Source organism: Lynx rufus, unplaced genomic scaffold, assembly GCF_022079265.1.
Source record: "Lynx rufus isolate CCGP_SWC_20201006 ecotype Redwood Valley unplaced genomic scaffold, mLynRuf1.p SCAF_14, whole genome shotgun sequence".
NCBI classification, from domain to species: domain Eukaryota; kingdom Metazoa; phylum Chordata; class Mammalia; order Carnivora; family Felidae; genus Lynx; species Lynx rufus.
Window position 1 is genome coordinate 20,538,464 of NW_025814828.1, and position 14,394 is coordinate 20,552,857.

At 41.1% G+C, this 14,394-nt stretch overlaps 1 protein-coding gene across 2 annotated transcripts in view; it reads left to right on the forward strand.

Annotated features, from left to right (window-relative positions):
* The first annotated feature begins 2,743 nt into the window (after window positions 1-2,743).
* The window catches only part of POLA1 (DNA polymerase alpha 1, catalytic subunit), a 297,087-nt gene continuing 285,436 nt past the window's right edge, over window positions 2,744-14,394 (forward strand). Inside the window, exons 1-4 of one of the 2 annotated variants that reach the window (XM_047076032.1) lie at window positions 2,744-2,822; window positions 7,368-7,492; window positions 9,944-10,040; window positions 10,986-11,066. In XM_047076032.1, coding sequence (XP_046931988.1) covers window positions 2,780-2,822; window positions 7,368-7,492; window positions 9,944-10,040; window positions 10,986-11,066 — 346 coding nt within the window. In that variant the 5' untranslated portion in view covers window positions 2,744-2,779. Of the gene's footprint in view, window positions 2,823-7,367; window positions 7,493-9,604; window positions 9,683-9,943; window positions 10,041-10,985; window positions 11,067-14,394 lie in introns of those variants that run through there. The other variant, XM_047076033.1, reaches the window with a different exon arrangement.

Below are 14,394 nucleotides of genomic sequence, written 5' to 3' on the forward strand. Positions count from 1 at the left end.
GGCAGCCATTAACATTTTTGCATTTATTCCGTTTCTTTTGAGTTATTTCCTATTAACTTTTACCTGTGGAAATCATGGTTTGAACGACAAAAGCATGCTTATGGTACTTGCCATTTATTGCAATATCATTTTCTAAAAGGTTGTCCCTATTTACACCACCACTGGCAAAAAATCAGTAGTTCCTCAACAGCAGTTTACCAGCAATGGATAGAGCTTCTTTTTTTTTTTTTTTAATTTTTTTTTTCAACGTTTATTTATTTTTGGGACAGAGAGAGACAGAGCATGAACGGGGGAGGGGCAGAGAGAAAGGGAGACACAGAATCGGAAACAGGCTCCAGGCTCCGAGCCATCAGCCCAGAGCCTGATGCGGGGCTCGAGCTCACGGACCGTGAGATCGTGACCTGGCTGAAGTCGGACGCTTAACCGACTGCGCCACCCAGGCGCCCCTGGATAGAGCTTCTATAGAGAGGGAGAGGGATGAAAAGAGAAATGGTGGGAAATGGTGTCTCAAGTTAGTCTCAATTTGTTTTTCTTTGCTTATAGTAATAGTGATACATTAAAAAAAAAACTTTTCAATTTGCAAAACCAGTGCAAAACTGGGCCTGCGTTGTACAGGACAGAGTAAGTCTAAGACAAATTGTGATTATTTTTTTTGCATGATTAGATAACAGAGGTACATTTACAATGAAGTAGATGAAACAAGTTTCAAGACCTCTTGTTTGCTTATGCGCCACTTCTGAGGCCCTGGAAGATGCTTTAGCAATGGTCTTGGGTTTTTGTGAAAAGTTGCAGAAGTAAGATATTTTCACTACAATCTGTTATGGCTACTTGGTGGTTTGCTGGTAAACTGTCTCTCTCTCTCTCTCTCTCTCAAAGGAAAAAAAAAACAAAAACAAAAAACAGGCCTGATTTCTGATTTGTAGCATTTGCCCATTTCCATGGTGTAAATACCATGGCTGCTTTCAAGCTACTAATAGTTTAACAAGCAGATCATAAAATTCCTGAATATGCAACAATCAGCTTTTGAGAATCACCACCTGTCCCTTTGATACACATCCCTTACTGCCTCGTGGTGGCGACAGAGTGGGCACAGTCATTGTGGGATTCTACTATGGGAAAGTTGATTTGGTATTGCACTGCATTTAGAGTTAGCGGCATCTATTTATGTTGGATGAAAGCACTCTCATTATACTTAAGTTATTGATAGACTTCTGGTTATAGGAATAGCTTCCAGGAATATTCCTACCCCACGGTGCTGACTTGGAATTTTGACCTGAATGTGCAGGGCCAGAAGTGACATAATAGTATGAAAGTGTCCTATGTGTCCTGGCTCCTGGAAATTTGAAGGTCATGAAAGAGAAACAAGATTTGAAATGCTTAGAGTTCTAACACGGCATGTGGAAAATGATCAGACATGTGAAGTAGTAAAGGAAAGATTTGGTTCTTATTGATGCCTAGCCAAAATAGTTCCCTTCTGTTAGGAATAAACCTGATAATATCAAAAGTTCAACAACTTCTTTAAAGGGAAAGTGGAGGCACACATGTACTAGTGCTTTAAACAGTGAGTGGAACTAAGTGTGTGAATTATGTGTTATGTATCACAACATATAGAGCATATCTTAACATGATATTAAATGATATTATAAAGCTGAAAGAAAAATTTCTAAACAATCAGAAATTAAGAAACAAACATTGATCAACCATGCTGGAGGACAGACTGAATGATCTTTATATCCTCTTCAGAAAAAATGATATTATAAAATTGTCACATGAGGAAGAGATCAACAAGTATGTGGGCAAAAATGTAGGAAAAAACATTACAAATGTGTGGGAGGCATTATTTAATAAAAATGTTGTATCTACTTGGAAAAAGACAGAATGAGATAAATACATTACATATGTTGTACCATACCCAAGGATCTAATGCCATTTTGTCTTTGATAGCATTGATATTTTGTAAGAGTCTGGGCCAGATGTTTTATAGACTGTCCTACACTTTGAATACATCTGATCGTCTCTTCGTGATTAGATTCAGGTTAAACATCTTTTGCCAGAAGATTATATAGGTGATGTCCCCTTTTCCAAGGGCATCACATCAAGAGGCATATGATTGCCCCTTATTGACAATGCTTCTTTTGGTCATTTGGGTAAGAGAGTGCTTTGTATATATATATACATATATATATATATACACATATACATATATATGCACATATATATGTATATATATGTATATATATATGTATGCATGTATATACGTATCTATAAATCACACAGCGACTTATTCTCACGCTAAGAAGGCAAGTTATCAGGCAAGACTTCTAGTGCGCAGCAGGAGGCAGTCGTTTTCTCAAGGCTCTGCGGAACCGGTCCAACCACGCCCATCCCACTGCCCTCCCGCGTCTTTTTTCCCCGGAAAATCAATTCTCAGAACCAGAAAGCTCCTACTGCATCGCGCCCAAATCTTTTCCCATCAGCACGGGTGCGCCTGCGCAGCGCGTCTCCAGGCGGCTCCTTTCCAGCGCCCGGCCGCCTCTTTTTCCTGTTCTCCTCGGCCTCCCCTTCACTCGCGCTTTTCCCGGAGGGGTCATAACAGGGCGCCAAATTCGCGTCCGCGGGAAGGCCGGGGGCGGGGCGCGGCGCGGCGCGGCACGTCAGTGGCCTTCCGGGCGGAAGTCCGCAGCCTCCGGAGCCTCTGATTGGCTTTCAGCCTGGCGCCTGTCTCGGCCCCCGCGCCAGTTTCGGGCTGGTTGGCGCGGAATCGGGAGACTTCGGAACCATGGCGCTCGTGCACGGTGAAGACTGCGAGCTGGGGTCAAGCGGTGAGGGATGACCCCGCGCGCGGGGTCCTGAGTTGGGAGTGTAGGGACCGTGGCATGACTGTAGGTGGTGGGGATTCTGGAGTGGTCTCTTATTTTGTCTTAGGCGCGCATCCGGGTCGCCGTACTGGTCTTTTCGGGCGCGGACCTCGGCCATCCCGGGTAGGACCCCTTTGGTTGGTATCGGGTGGTGCTTCCTTTTAGGACCGTTTGCACCTGGCAAACCAGAGCACACCCCCTGCAGGGCCTGTGTCACTCCTGGTGTCCACACTAGTTTGCATTTTCTTTTTATTTCTTTTGGTGAGCGCGTTCCACGTGCTGGGCACACCTTCATCCAGACTGGCCCCGGTGGGGCACGGGTTTGCTTCAAAGTATCTCCGGACTCTGGCCCCCCCCCAAGTATCTGCTTGAGGGCTGGGGCAGAACGGATGTGGGCCCTTTCTATAGAAGCTCCCAGGAAAATTGCTTATATCTTGTAACTCAGCAGGAGAGAAAGGTCTAAGGGCTGTCACCGCAAGATACAAATGGGTTTTGTCTTTTTAGGTAATGGATTTCTACTTTGTGCGTTAACAATTTTTTCTTTAAATTCTGTCGAAAGTTCTTCAAGTGCTGCATAGAAATAATATTCACAATCTAGTCGTCTCTGGTGGAGTTCCCCCCCCCTCCAAAAGCATCAGCTCAGCAGCATTTGGGATGTCATATATGTGACTCCGTTTTCAGTAGTAATCTTTTACTTCCAAAAATAGAATACAAAAATGTAAATTGTCTTTGTCTGATTTCTGATTTTTGAACTGTGTTCATCTAGTGTGACTTAACTTCAGTGAACTTCTAACTTAAAATCAGATGCTTCACTTTCTTAGCTCAAGCTCCATCACCTGTCACTCAAATACATCACCATTAATGAGAACTTGCTTTCTAATCAGCTTCCTTTGCATTCACCTCGTTGTGAATCACAGATTTCAATTTCTTCTAGCCTTTCGTTTTTAAGACAATTTATTTTGGAGAGTCGTCTAGCCTGGATTACAAATGGGGTGTGGGATGTGAGTATGCGAACAGTCTTTGCAGCCGTCCATCAGTGATTTGCCACTAGGGTGTCTTTCTTCACCCTAAAAACTACGTCATCTACGAACATCAAGAAATCACTCTTCGGAGGATACTGTGTAATCTTGAGACTCTCTTAAGTCATGGTGTTGATTAAGTCGTTGCTGGAGCTTGTGACTAGAATTTTTTCCTTAGAGCAGAAAGATTGTTACCTGAAAGACTGTTGCAGGCTAGTGTCTGTCTGCTTTTGGGGAGAACGGGGGTACTTCAGATGGTAATCTTGAAGCAAATATTTAAACTTTTGTAATGGGTTATTTTCATGCTTTTTGGGGTTAACTTACCTACATGAAGCATTGGACACATTCCAAGAAGAAAATTCTAGGCCTTTTTTCCCTTAGGTATTAGAAGGTGGGGCACCTTGACAATGGCAGTGAAAAGTTGAAAGGTCTGTAACTAGCTGTTATTATATATGAAAAGGGATCAGGGAGAGTTTAATGATTTAAAAAAGCAGGTACGGTGGTTTATTCATTTGTTCATTCAGCAAATATTTATAACGTACCTACGAGGTATAGGCAGTCTGCCAGACTCTGGTGCAACAGTATTACAGTGGTAGGTAAGCTGGACATGTATTTTATCTTCCTGGAGTTGAGATGGTAAAGATCTAATTATGTGTGGTGCTATATTGAGGCTTCTCTGAGCAAACTGCTTTGCTTTATTTTTGCTTTCTAGAAGCTAGAACATGGTGCTGCTAGGTGTGGTGTGTGTGGGCGGTGTGTGTTTGTATGTGTGTGTCTACCCTGTATCTGTACACACATAACACAAACATTAAATGAGATTCTGTACTGCTGAGTACAAAGTAAGCCGGGGATCTTCATTTAATGCTTAACAACCTTATGGAGCAGAGATGATTATCCCCATTTCCCAGATGAGAACTCTGAGGCTCTGCATTAGTCAGAGTCCTTAGGTGTAAGCTGCAGGAGCCAACTCTAGCTGATGTAAATAGAAAAAAGGAATTTATTGGAAGGATTTTAGGGATTAGAAGGATATGTTGTTCACAAAAACTCCAGGAGGATTGGAGAGTCAGTCAAGGGGCTGCTTAGCCAGGAATGTGATTAAAGTCATGTCCCAAAACTGGTCTACTGAGGAGGTCATTGCCAGCCATGGCCAAGTACTTGATGTTATAATTTGTACCTTGGGACATTGCTGGCTCCGTGAGCCCAGGTAATCCTCTTGCAGCTGATACTACTTCTAGAATCTTCCTTTAGCCCACCCCCCCCCTTTCCTTCTGTCACAAGCGTCTGATTGAAAGTCTGAACTGGTGTTCTTAATTGATAGAGCCTCTTTTATATGTTCATGCTCTCGTTGCAAGGGTGTCTGGGAAAGAGCATCTGGTTTTGCAACTTATGCAGTGACATTTGGGCTCTGTGTGTCCGAGCAAGATTTATAAGCGGGGAGTTTCACAAATAGGTTCAGGTGCTGGGCAGCTTAAAAACCAACAAGACATCTGATCACTGCAGCTCAGAGACACTAACTGGTGGTCTCATGTCACCCAGTAAGTGGTGGAGTTGGATTGTACTGCTTTTCCCTAATCTGTTCTCCCACTCTACACTTTGATGTCAGATTTATCTTCCATACTGACTTTCTCACGGTTTCTGAATGCACTTGGCAGTTTCATCCCTTTGTAATTTGGCTCATGCTTTTTTTCAGTGCTTCTGCCCCTTTTCCCCCTATACAATGATGGTGAAATTCTATTTCTCTTCCTGGGTCAGTGTTGGCAACCTCCCCTGTGAAGGCTTCCCTGATTCCTCAGGCAAAATTAACAGTGCTCATTTCTGTGTTTCCTGAGTACTTTGTTCTTCCTTCTTATTGGGCACCGTGTCTGTATGATCGTGGGAACCTCAGGTCCTTTTGCTTTATTTGACTGTGAGCCCCCTTGACAACAGGCAGCTGTCTCTTGCTTGTAATTGTATCCCAAATCCTTTAGAGTGGCACAGTATTGCCTGTGAAGTAAGTTCATTTGAAGAACTGTAGATTTCGTCAGGATAGTCTACTAAAGGGGTCCACGGAGTCTTTAAAAATATACTGAGACCAACTTTTCACTCTCACTGGTCATGCCCAATAATCTCTGAAACGTTTTCACGTAGGCCTGCTCATGATTTTTTGAAATCATTTGAGTGACACCCAAGATTTGTGGCTGTCATCATCAACTACCTGCTTTCCTTAATTTTTACTTAACGCTTTTTTGAAAATGGACTTAAAAGATGCAAAAGTCAAACAATAGACTGAGATGGTAGAAAGAGATTCCATTTCCAGAAAGCTAGAAAAAATAAGATCTCTAATTATGCTTCACCTTTAAGATCTAGTTTTCAACAGTTTATTGTCAGCATTTAAATTTAACTTTAAATTGCATCTTCTATTTCAGTCAAACACTTTGTCAGTCAGTTTAATGTTGTTATGAATGTTCCAGAGGGATTGGAGCTTTTAGGATTCATCTCATCAATACTTCTTTTCTGTGCCTACTCCTTTTTATAAAATAATTAGCATCAAATACAATAAAATACTCAATTTCACAGACCTAGATGGCAATCGTGCTAAGCTGAAACGCACGGCTGGCAGGCAGCACTGCCTCGCTTGCCTTGGTTATTCTTCAGCTGGTAAATGAAAGTCTTAATTTTGTGGATGAACTCTTTTCAGTGTATGTGTGTGGTGGTCAGTTGATAATGACCAAAAACATGAATAATTCAAAAGTTGAATGAACGAACACTGAGGCCTTCTGATATTCCAGTAATTTTTGACAAAATACATTTTAATCTTTGTAATTTTGCACTATCATACCATGTTGTAACCGACTGAGTGAGGCCTGGAAGTTAGTGAAGGATTCAATCTCTTCAGAGCCCTACTTGTTAAATTCTCCCAACCACCCACTTGATCCCTGCTTTGAAATTCCAAGTACTTTATCTGCCCCTCTGTTAGGGCAGGTATCCTAAAGACTGGTTTTGAACTAGTTGTTAACTTATCTCCCATTTTAGATTATTAATTCTGTGAGTACACAAACCATGTCTTTCTGATCTTTGTGTCTTTCAGAGCGCCTAGTACAATGCAAAAAGCAGATGCTCCTTCAAAGCCTTTCAAGTGTTAATAGAATACAAAATGACTTGTCCTTCTCCTATAACTCTGCTTATGGGCTGTCATTTTTAATGGAAAGGTTATGGACTAATGGCTGATCTCCATTCTGCAGTGTCTCCATAAGATATCAGTTGAATTTGGAATTTTCCTCTTTGGGGAGAAAAAAATAACAGTTGCTTCAGTTATTTTCACTGGGTCTTAGAGAAAATTTCTGGAGTCACAGGAGCTGCATGAATATGACCTTTGAACTTACTGTCTACAATATGAAAAGTATGTGTGTATAATATTAAAATTGTTACTATTGGCTAGAAACATCCCTGTTACTGAGGAAAGATGGCTGGCAATTTTCTAACATTTCCTATAAATTTGGCTTTTTTTCAGCTCTGTCAGATTCAGGGAGTTTTGTAGCTTCTCGATCCAGGCGAGAAAAGAAATCAAAGAGAGGGCGCCAGGAAGCTCTAGAAAGACTGAAAAGGGCTAAAGCTGGTGAGAAGTATAAATATGAAGTAAGTAACCATTTTTCTTTTTTTTTTCCCCCTCCTGTGCTTTATCTGATTCATAGCCTGTCGGTATTTTATGTCCCCTTTGTCATTGATGAGAAATAAGCATATAATTCGCTCTTGTTGTGATAGTCATTTCTTACTATTAAACAAGCATGGGCATGAAGTAGATTTGCACATTGTGTACACTGCTTGACCCTTTGAGTTCCTGTAAGGCACTTTACGCATGCTATTCAAATTCTGATGAAAGCAGATCTACATTTTTGTCCTTATTAAGCACACTGTAGCTTTGGTAAGTCCCATAGCTTTGTTGGGGGAAACTTAGAAATGCTTTTACCTTGCTCTTAAGGTATTGAGCAGTCTAGCTAAGCACTACTTCGTGGAGAGAATTTTTCTAATTTCATCTGCAAGGGGTGAATCTGCAAGGACTTGGGCCTTACTCCTGTTGTGTCCTATGTGTAAGATTGAATGTGATGCCCTTTTGGCCTGCAGGTAAAAAAGGAAAAAAAAGGAGCGGCTGCCATCTAGACAGCATTGTCTGGGTTCCCTTTCAGTGTGCTTCCTATATCTTAGAGTATCTTAGCTGCCTTAGGGCTAGAAAGTGATTAATTAATACTGGAAAATAATGATAACTCCAACTGCTCATATACTTTTTTAGCAAACACTGTTTTAAGTTCTTTTACTAATAGGTTCATTTATTTAATCTTTCCAATAATCATGAAAAAGTTAGAGACTATGGTTAACAGCATTTCACAGGTGAGAATCCTGAGGTCACAATGGCGGATCCTGGAGCCTGGATTTGAGCACAGGCAGTCTGGCTTCAGAATCTGCATATTTAACCATGGTATATACTGTGCTATGCAATTAAGAAAGTAGAAGAGTGTTTTTTTTTTCACTTGCCATCATTCAGTCAAGTTAAGTGAGTCAACCAGATCACAAAGGGTTGCTAAAAGGATTACAGTAAAGCAGGAGTAAAGCATTTTTAATGTAGGAACTTCTGTAAAGGAGTTCTGTGGGGGCATTTCAGATGTTGACACGATGTGACTGATTTTTCTTTAATCACTCATGTTAATTGCATGGCTCTAAGGGTTCATGCCAAGCAGTAGCTCTGTTTTGTGACATAGAGTCAAAATGACATTTTACTCAAAATAATTTGTTAAAATAGTTTTCTGGTATCTTTTTGCTAGTATATTAAAGTGAGTTACTTAAATAAGAGACAAAGTATGCCTGATAGACTTCAACCAACAAAAATCACCCTGCCAGTTCCCTTCCCCTGCCAAAAGAAACTTGGTCAGTATAGTAATATTGTTGGATGGGTTTGTGTTTGGGTTGTCAAAAACTGAATTCGGTAGGGCAGGTAGTTTCTGTTATCAAATGGTGAAAGGCCAAATCAACATTTTCCAGTGATCCCTATGGAGCAGATTAAATAGCTGGTGAAAACCAAGCCTGGTCCTGTCATTGTTAGTCTCATTGCTATGGCGGGAGTCTAGTCAGCTCTGCACATCGGGCTCTCAAAGCTCCACGTCCAAGCGATTTTTCCTGGAGTCTTAGCTTTTCAGCTGGAGTTAGTCATTTCTTCTAGCCCCTTTCCCACTTGAACTCTGGAGAGAAGGGGGGGATTTTTAATGAGGTGTCTTTGAATTCTTCTAAGCAGACCACCAAATTTGCACCTGGGATGCCGATGGCCTGTTACTGTAGCCGCTGAGGTGGCTGCCTCTGTTCTGCTTGTTGCTTACGTTGTGAAGTGCTCTGCTCTGTTCATGTCAATAAATCCTGGTGTTCTGGCCCTCCTGCAGTTGGGCAGCTCATGTTGCTGGAGGACTTGCCCTTCACCTAGCTCGGCATTCCAGTCTCTGCAGTCTCAGGGCCTGAGAACGGTAGGGCATCAGTGGTAATGCCGACAGGGATCACTGAAACATTGTTTCTAGTGTGTCTGTAGAATACCGAGTATGCTTGTTGTGCTGAGTGGGAGAGGGAGATAGATGGGGGAGGGTTTCCTTTTGAACTATATTTGGTTGGTTGAATAGTTCATAAAATTGTCAGTTTGCAGGACATCATCAGCTAGTGTAGAGGGGGTTAGCATGCCTTATGGGTTTGCTAAGTACAGGAGAAACCAGTCTAGAAGTTACAAGTGAATAATCCCCAAAGCAGCTACCAAAGAATTGGCTATAATTCAGTTTGTTTTTTATGAAGCCGGTGAGTAATTGATGGTGTGACAAGTGTATTATGCTAATGGAATCATTTAATATCTTGTGTTAACACCCACGTAAAAGGAATACTAAGTTAATTGATGTCTATTTAAGGAAAACCTGGTAGTGGTGTTGAATGTCAGAACTCATGATTTGGTTGCAGCTACTCCTTCAGGCTGCCATTCCAGTTTCAATTTGACGATTTTCCATCAGAAATGTTTAACGCTTTCACTCCGTTTGAAGCTTTCTCAAACTTGTATGATGGCAGGTTGAGGACTTCACAAGTGTTTATGAAGAAGTTGATGAAGAACAGTATTCGAAGCTGGTTCAGGCCCGTCAAGATGATGACTGGATCGTGGATGATGGTATGTGGGAGGAAATGGCCTCCTAGACGCCGTACTAGTTGTGTTGTGTAGAGTCTTGTGCAGTGGAGTTGCTGCTTTGCACGAGCAGACGTAAGACACTGTGAAGATCATACCATTGGTTCAGATTTTTCTCAAGTACAATATTTGAGAGTGCAGAGGCAGTACAATATGAAGTTTGTTTTGGGATATTTGGAGAGTCCGGCCACATATCTCAGGAGCTAGTATAAAACCTCCAAGAAGGGGCTAGGAATTGGGAGGAACCATGTACCTGTGGGGTATCCTCGGGTGATGTGGGGATAAGAAAACTACCTGTTGCACAGAATGTCTATGAGGATTACACAAAGCTCTTTGCGTGAACAGTAACCTCGACAGTGGAAAGCTCTGGGCAGAGGCTGGTCCCGATGTTCTTACAACCCATGTGGAAAGCCCACTGGTTACTGCTTGTCGGGTGTGACTTCTTGGCCATGTGATTGCCGACCACTGGTGGGGGGGAGGGTGTGTGTAGACTGCACCTGTGACCATATTTATGTTTCTTTTTCTGTAGTTGGACTCAGCTATATTGCCACTTTTCCCTGGAGACTGAGGTGCTTTTTCTGGGCCTCTGTGATCTCGATTCTTGTACTTTTTATTCTTTTGGTAGAGCAAAACTACTGCTAAACATCCTGTTGTGGCAGACTTTGATCCTGAGGGCCAAATTGTTTCCCTAGCTCACCTGGATGGGCATAGCATATTTCCTTTTGTTTTGACTCAGCAAACCTGCTGTGTGTGTAAATGTTGTGTCTCATCTGGCACTCATCTGAACCAGGTTTCTGCTACACTTAAAGATGGCACAGGCCGGGAGAACATCTGAGTGGGTATAAAAGGTGTTTTGTTGTGGTGGTGGTGGCTAAAATACTACTAGCCACTTTTAGAAACTTGATTCCAATTTAAAATTTTGTCCTGTAGATGGTATTGGCTATGTGGAGGATGGCCGAGAGATTTTTGATGATGACCTTGAAGACGATGCCCTTGATTCTTATGAGAAAGGTAACTATTTTGTTTCTAAGAGAGTGCCATTTTGAGATATAAAGCATTAACATTTGAGACGACTTGGTATTTTGACACGGGTTCCTTTAAGGGTAAAGGACCTACCACAACTGTTTTTAGGTGTGGTATATGTTCTCATATTGAGAGAAGCGTAGTTCTGTAGAAAATTAAATGTAAAAAGAAAAACAATACCATGAAAGGAAGTTTCGTGTCTCTGTGATCCAAAGAGTTTGGTCTTTTACTTATTTTGGAATTTCATTTCTGTGGTCATTTTAGACTTGGTGATTTTGAGAGCTGCAGCAATAAATGATGTCTTTTAATTTCTACTGAATTGATGTGCTTACAATTTTAGCTCTTTGATAGTAGCATAGTACAATAATTAGATTTAGTAATCAACTTGCTTTGTCTAATCAAAATTTAAAATGATACAAATGAATGTGTCAGATTTTCTTAGCTACATAATCTTTGACAAAATGTTTTTTCTTAAGTAAACAAGCCTGATTTAGTTTCTGTAAAATGTGAAGGGGAAATTGTCTTTAGTGTTTGTTTTTTTGATTTGCTTCATTATTACCACCAAGTGTAGATCATGGGTCAGCAAATTATGGCCCACTCACAGCCAGTTTATTTTAAACCGCTTTATTGCACTGTAATTTACGTACCATACAATTCACCTATTTAAAGTGTACATTTCAGTGGTGTTTACTATAGTCACAGAGTTGCGCAGCTATCACCGTAGTTGGTCTCACGTTTTTTTTTTGTTTTTTTTTTTTTTTACCTCAGAAGGAAATCATGCCTGTTACTATGTAGGGCCCCAGCTCAGAATGTTTTTTTCTTTTCTTTTTTTTTTTTTAATTTTAGGGAGGGAGAGTGCAAGCAGGGGACAGAGGGAGAGGGGGAGAGAGAGAGAGAATCTTAAGCAGGTTCCACACTCAACACGGACCCTGATAGGGGGCTCGATCCCATGACCTGGGGATCATGACCTGAGCTGAAATCAGAAGTTGGATACTCAACTGACTGAGCTGCCCAGATGCCCTGCTTTTTTCATTTTTAAAAGGTGTTTTTAAAAAAGAAAAATGCAAGGAAGAATATGCAGCAGTGTGAGAGATGTGTGCAGCCACAAAGCCTAAAATCTGTTCTATCTTGTCCTTTTTTAGAAATACTGGGCCCTAATTTGTGGATTTTTAACATTTACTTTCTTCCTCTTCCCCCTTCTCAACCACATATACACAGACTTAAGTTTTCATTAACTTGTTGAAAGTAAGTTTTAAAGCCATGATGCTTCACTTCTACAGGTTTCAATAGTGACCTCCTAAGAACAAGAACACTTGTGTACTTAGCCACAGTACTATTCTCATAATATTATCTAATATATTGTTCATATTAAGATTTCCTCAGCCCAAAATGATACCTGTTTTTTCAAGTGCAGAGTCCATTTCAGTTTTTATGTCTCTTGAGTGTTATTTAGTATAGAACAGCACCATCCATCCTCTCCTCCCTCTCTGGCTTTTTTTTGGGGGGGGGTCTTTCATGACCTTGACATCTTTAAAGGGACCAGGCTGGTTTTGTTCACTGTTCCACAATCAGGGATTTGCCTGGTTGCTTCTTGGTGTATAGAGGTTAAATATTTAAAATTTTTTTAATGTTTTTCATTTTTGAGAGAGAGAGAGAAAGCACGAACAGGGGAGGGGCAGAGAAAGAGGGAGACACAGAATCCAAGCAGGCTCCAGGCTCCCAGCTGTCCGCACAGAGCCTGACGCGGAGCTCGAACCCACAAACTGTGAGATCATGACCTGAGCCGAAGTCGGACGCTCAACCGACTGAGCCACCCAAGTGCCCCTAGAGATTAAATATTTTGTCAAAAATGCAATATGGAAGAAATTGTGTCCTTTCCACTGATTATATCAGAGGCACATAATGTCATTTTGTCCTATTCTTGGTGATACTGAGTTTGCTCTCTTGGCCAAAGTGATGTTCATCAGATCTCTTCCTTATAAAGCTACTTTTCCACCTTTGTATTAATGTACATAAGGGATGATATGTGAGATCATGTGTATATCTTTCACTCACCAACTATCACCCGATGCTTTCAACATCTATTGATGACTTTCCTTTTTTTTTCTCTTTCCTTTTTAAAATGATCACTTTAAACTCAAAGATTGAAATAAAATTACTGTTTTAGTTCAGTATCCATTATCATTATTTTTCTTTTTGATGTTCAAATTATCCTAAATTTGGCAGCTCAAAGGAGCTGCCTCCTATGTCTTTTTGACATGACCACTTCGGTCTTTGAGCATTTCCTTGCTTCCTGGGCTAGGAAGATGTTCCAGGTTCTCATTGTATTATTCCTGTCGCTGATCTGGAATCAACCGTTTCCCCCCCAAGAATCATGGCTCCTTGAGTGGAGAGTGGTATTCAGATCAGGAGGATGGATGGTACTCTTTGCTACTGGGTGTAATGGTTTTTAGGCCCTTTTAGTGACTAGAACTAAGAGATTCTATATGTGTGTCTGTCATGATTTTATAGTGATACATTCATTTCAAATATAGTACCACAGGGTTCTTACTTTGTCTTCTCCAATTCTGTATTTGTAACTGCCTTCAACGTCGTGAAAACCCTTGTCCTTTATTTTTCTTATTTATTTATTTAAAAATTTTTTAACGTTTATTTGTTTTTGAGACAGAAAGAGACAGAGCACGAGTTGGGGAATGGCAGAGAGAGAGGGAGACAGAATCTGAAGCAGGCTTCAGGTCTGAGCTGTCAGCACAGACCCGACGTGGGGCTCAAACTCACATACTGTGAGATCATGACCTGAGCCGAAGTCAGACGCTTAACCGACTGAGCCATCCAAGCAGCCCGAAAACCCTTGTCCTTTAAAATACACGCAAAATAATTTTAGAAGTTTTAGAGCTACTAAACCAGTATGTCTACTGACAGCCTTTCTAAGTGAAGTTTATTATTTCTTTGCAGTTTGGGGTGCCCAGGTGGCTCAGGTGGTTAACTGTCCAACTTCGGTTCAGGTCATGATCTTGCATCTCATGGGTTCGAGCCCCGTGTTGGGCTTTGCACTATCAGTATGGAGTCTTCCTTGGATTGTCTCTCTGCCCTCCCCCATTCACGTGTTCTCTCTCAAAATAAATAAATAAATAAATAAATAAATAAATCATTTTATAAACAATTGAAAAAGTTCTGGAGATCAGTTGAACAATGCTGTGAATATATGTAACTACTGAATTGTACATAAAAATGGCTAAATAATTTCTTTGCAGTTTTATTTGTTCTCACTAAGGGTGTATAGTTAGAGGATTGTGTTTGGAAGGTGCGTGAAGTA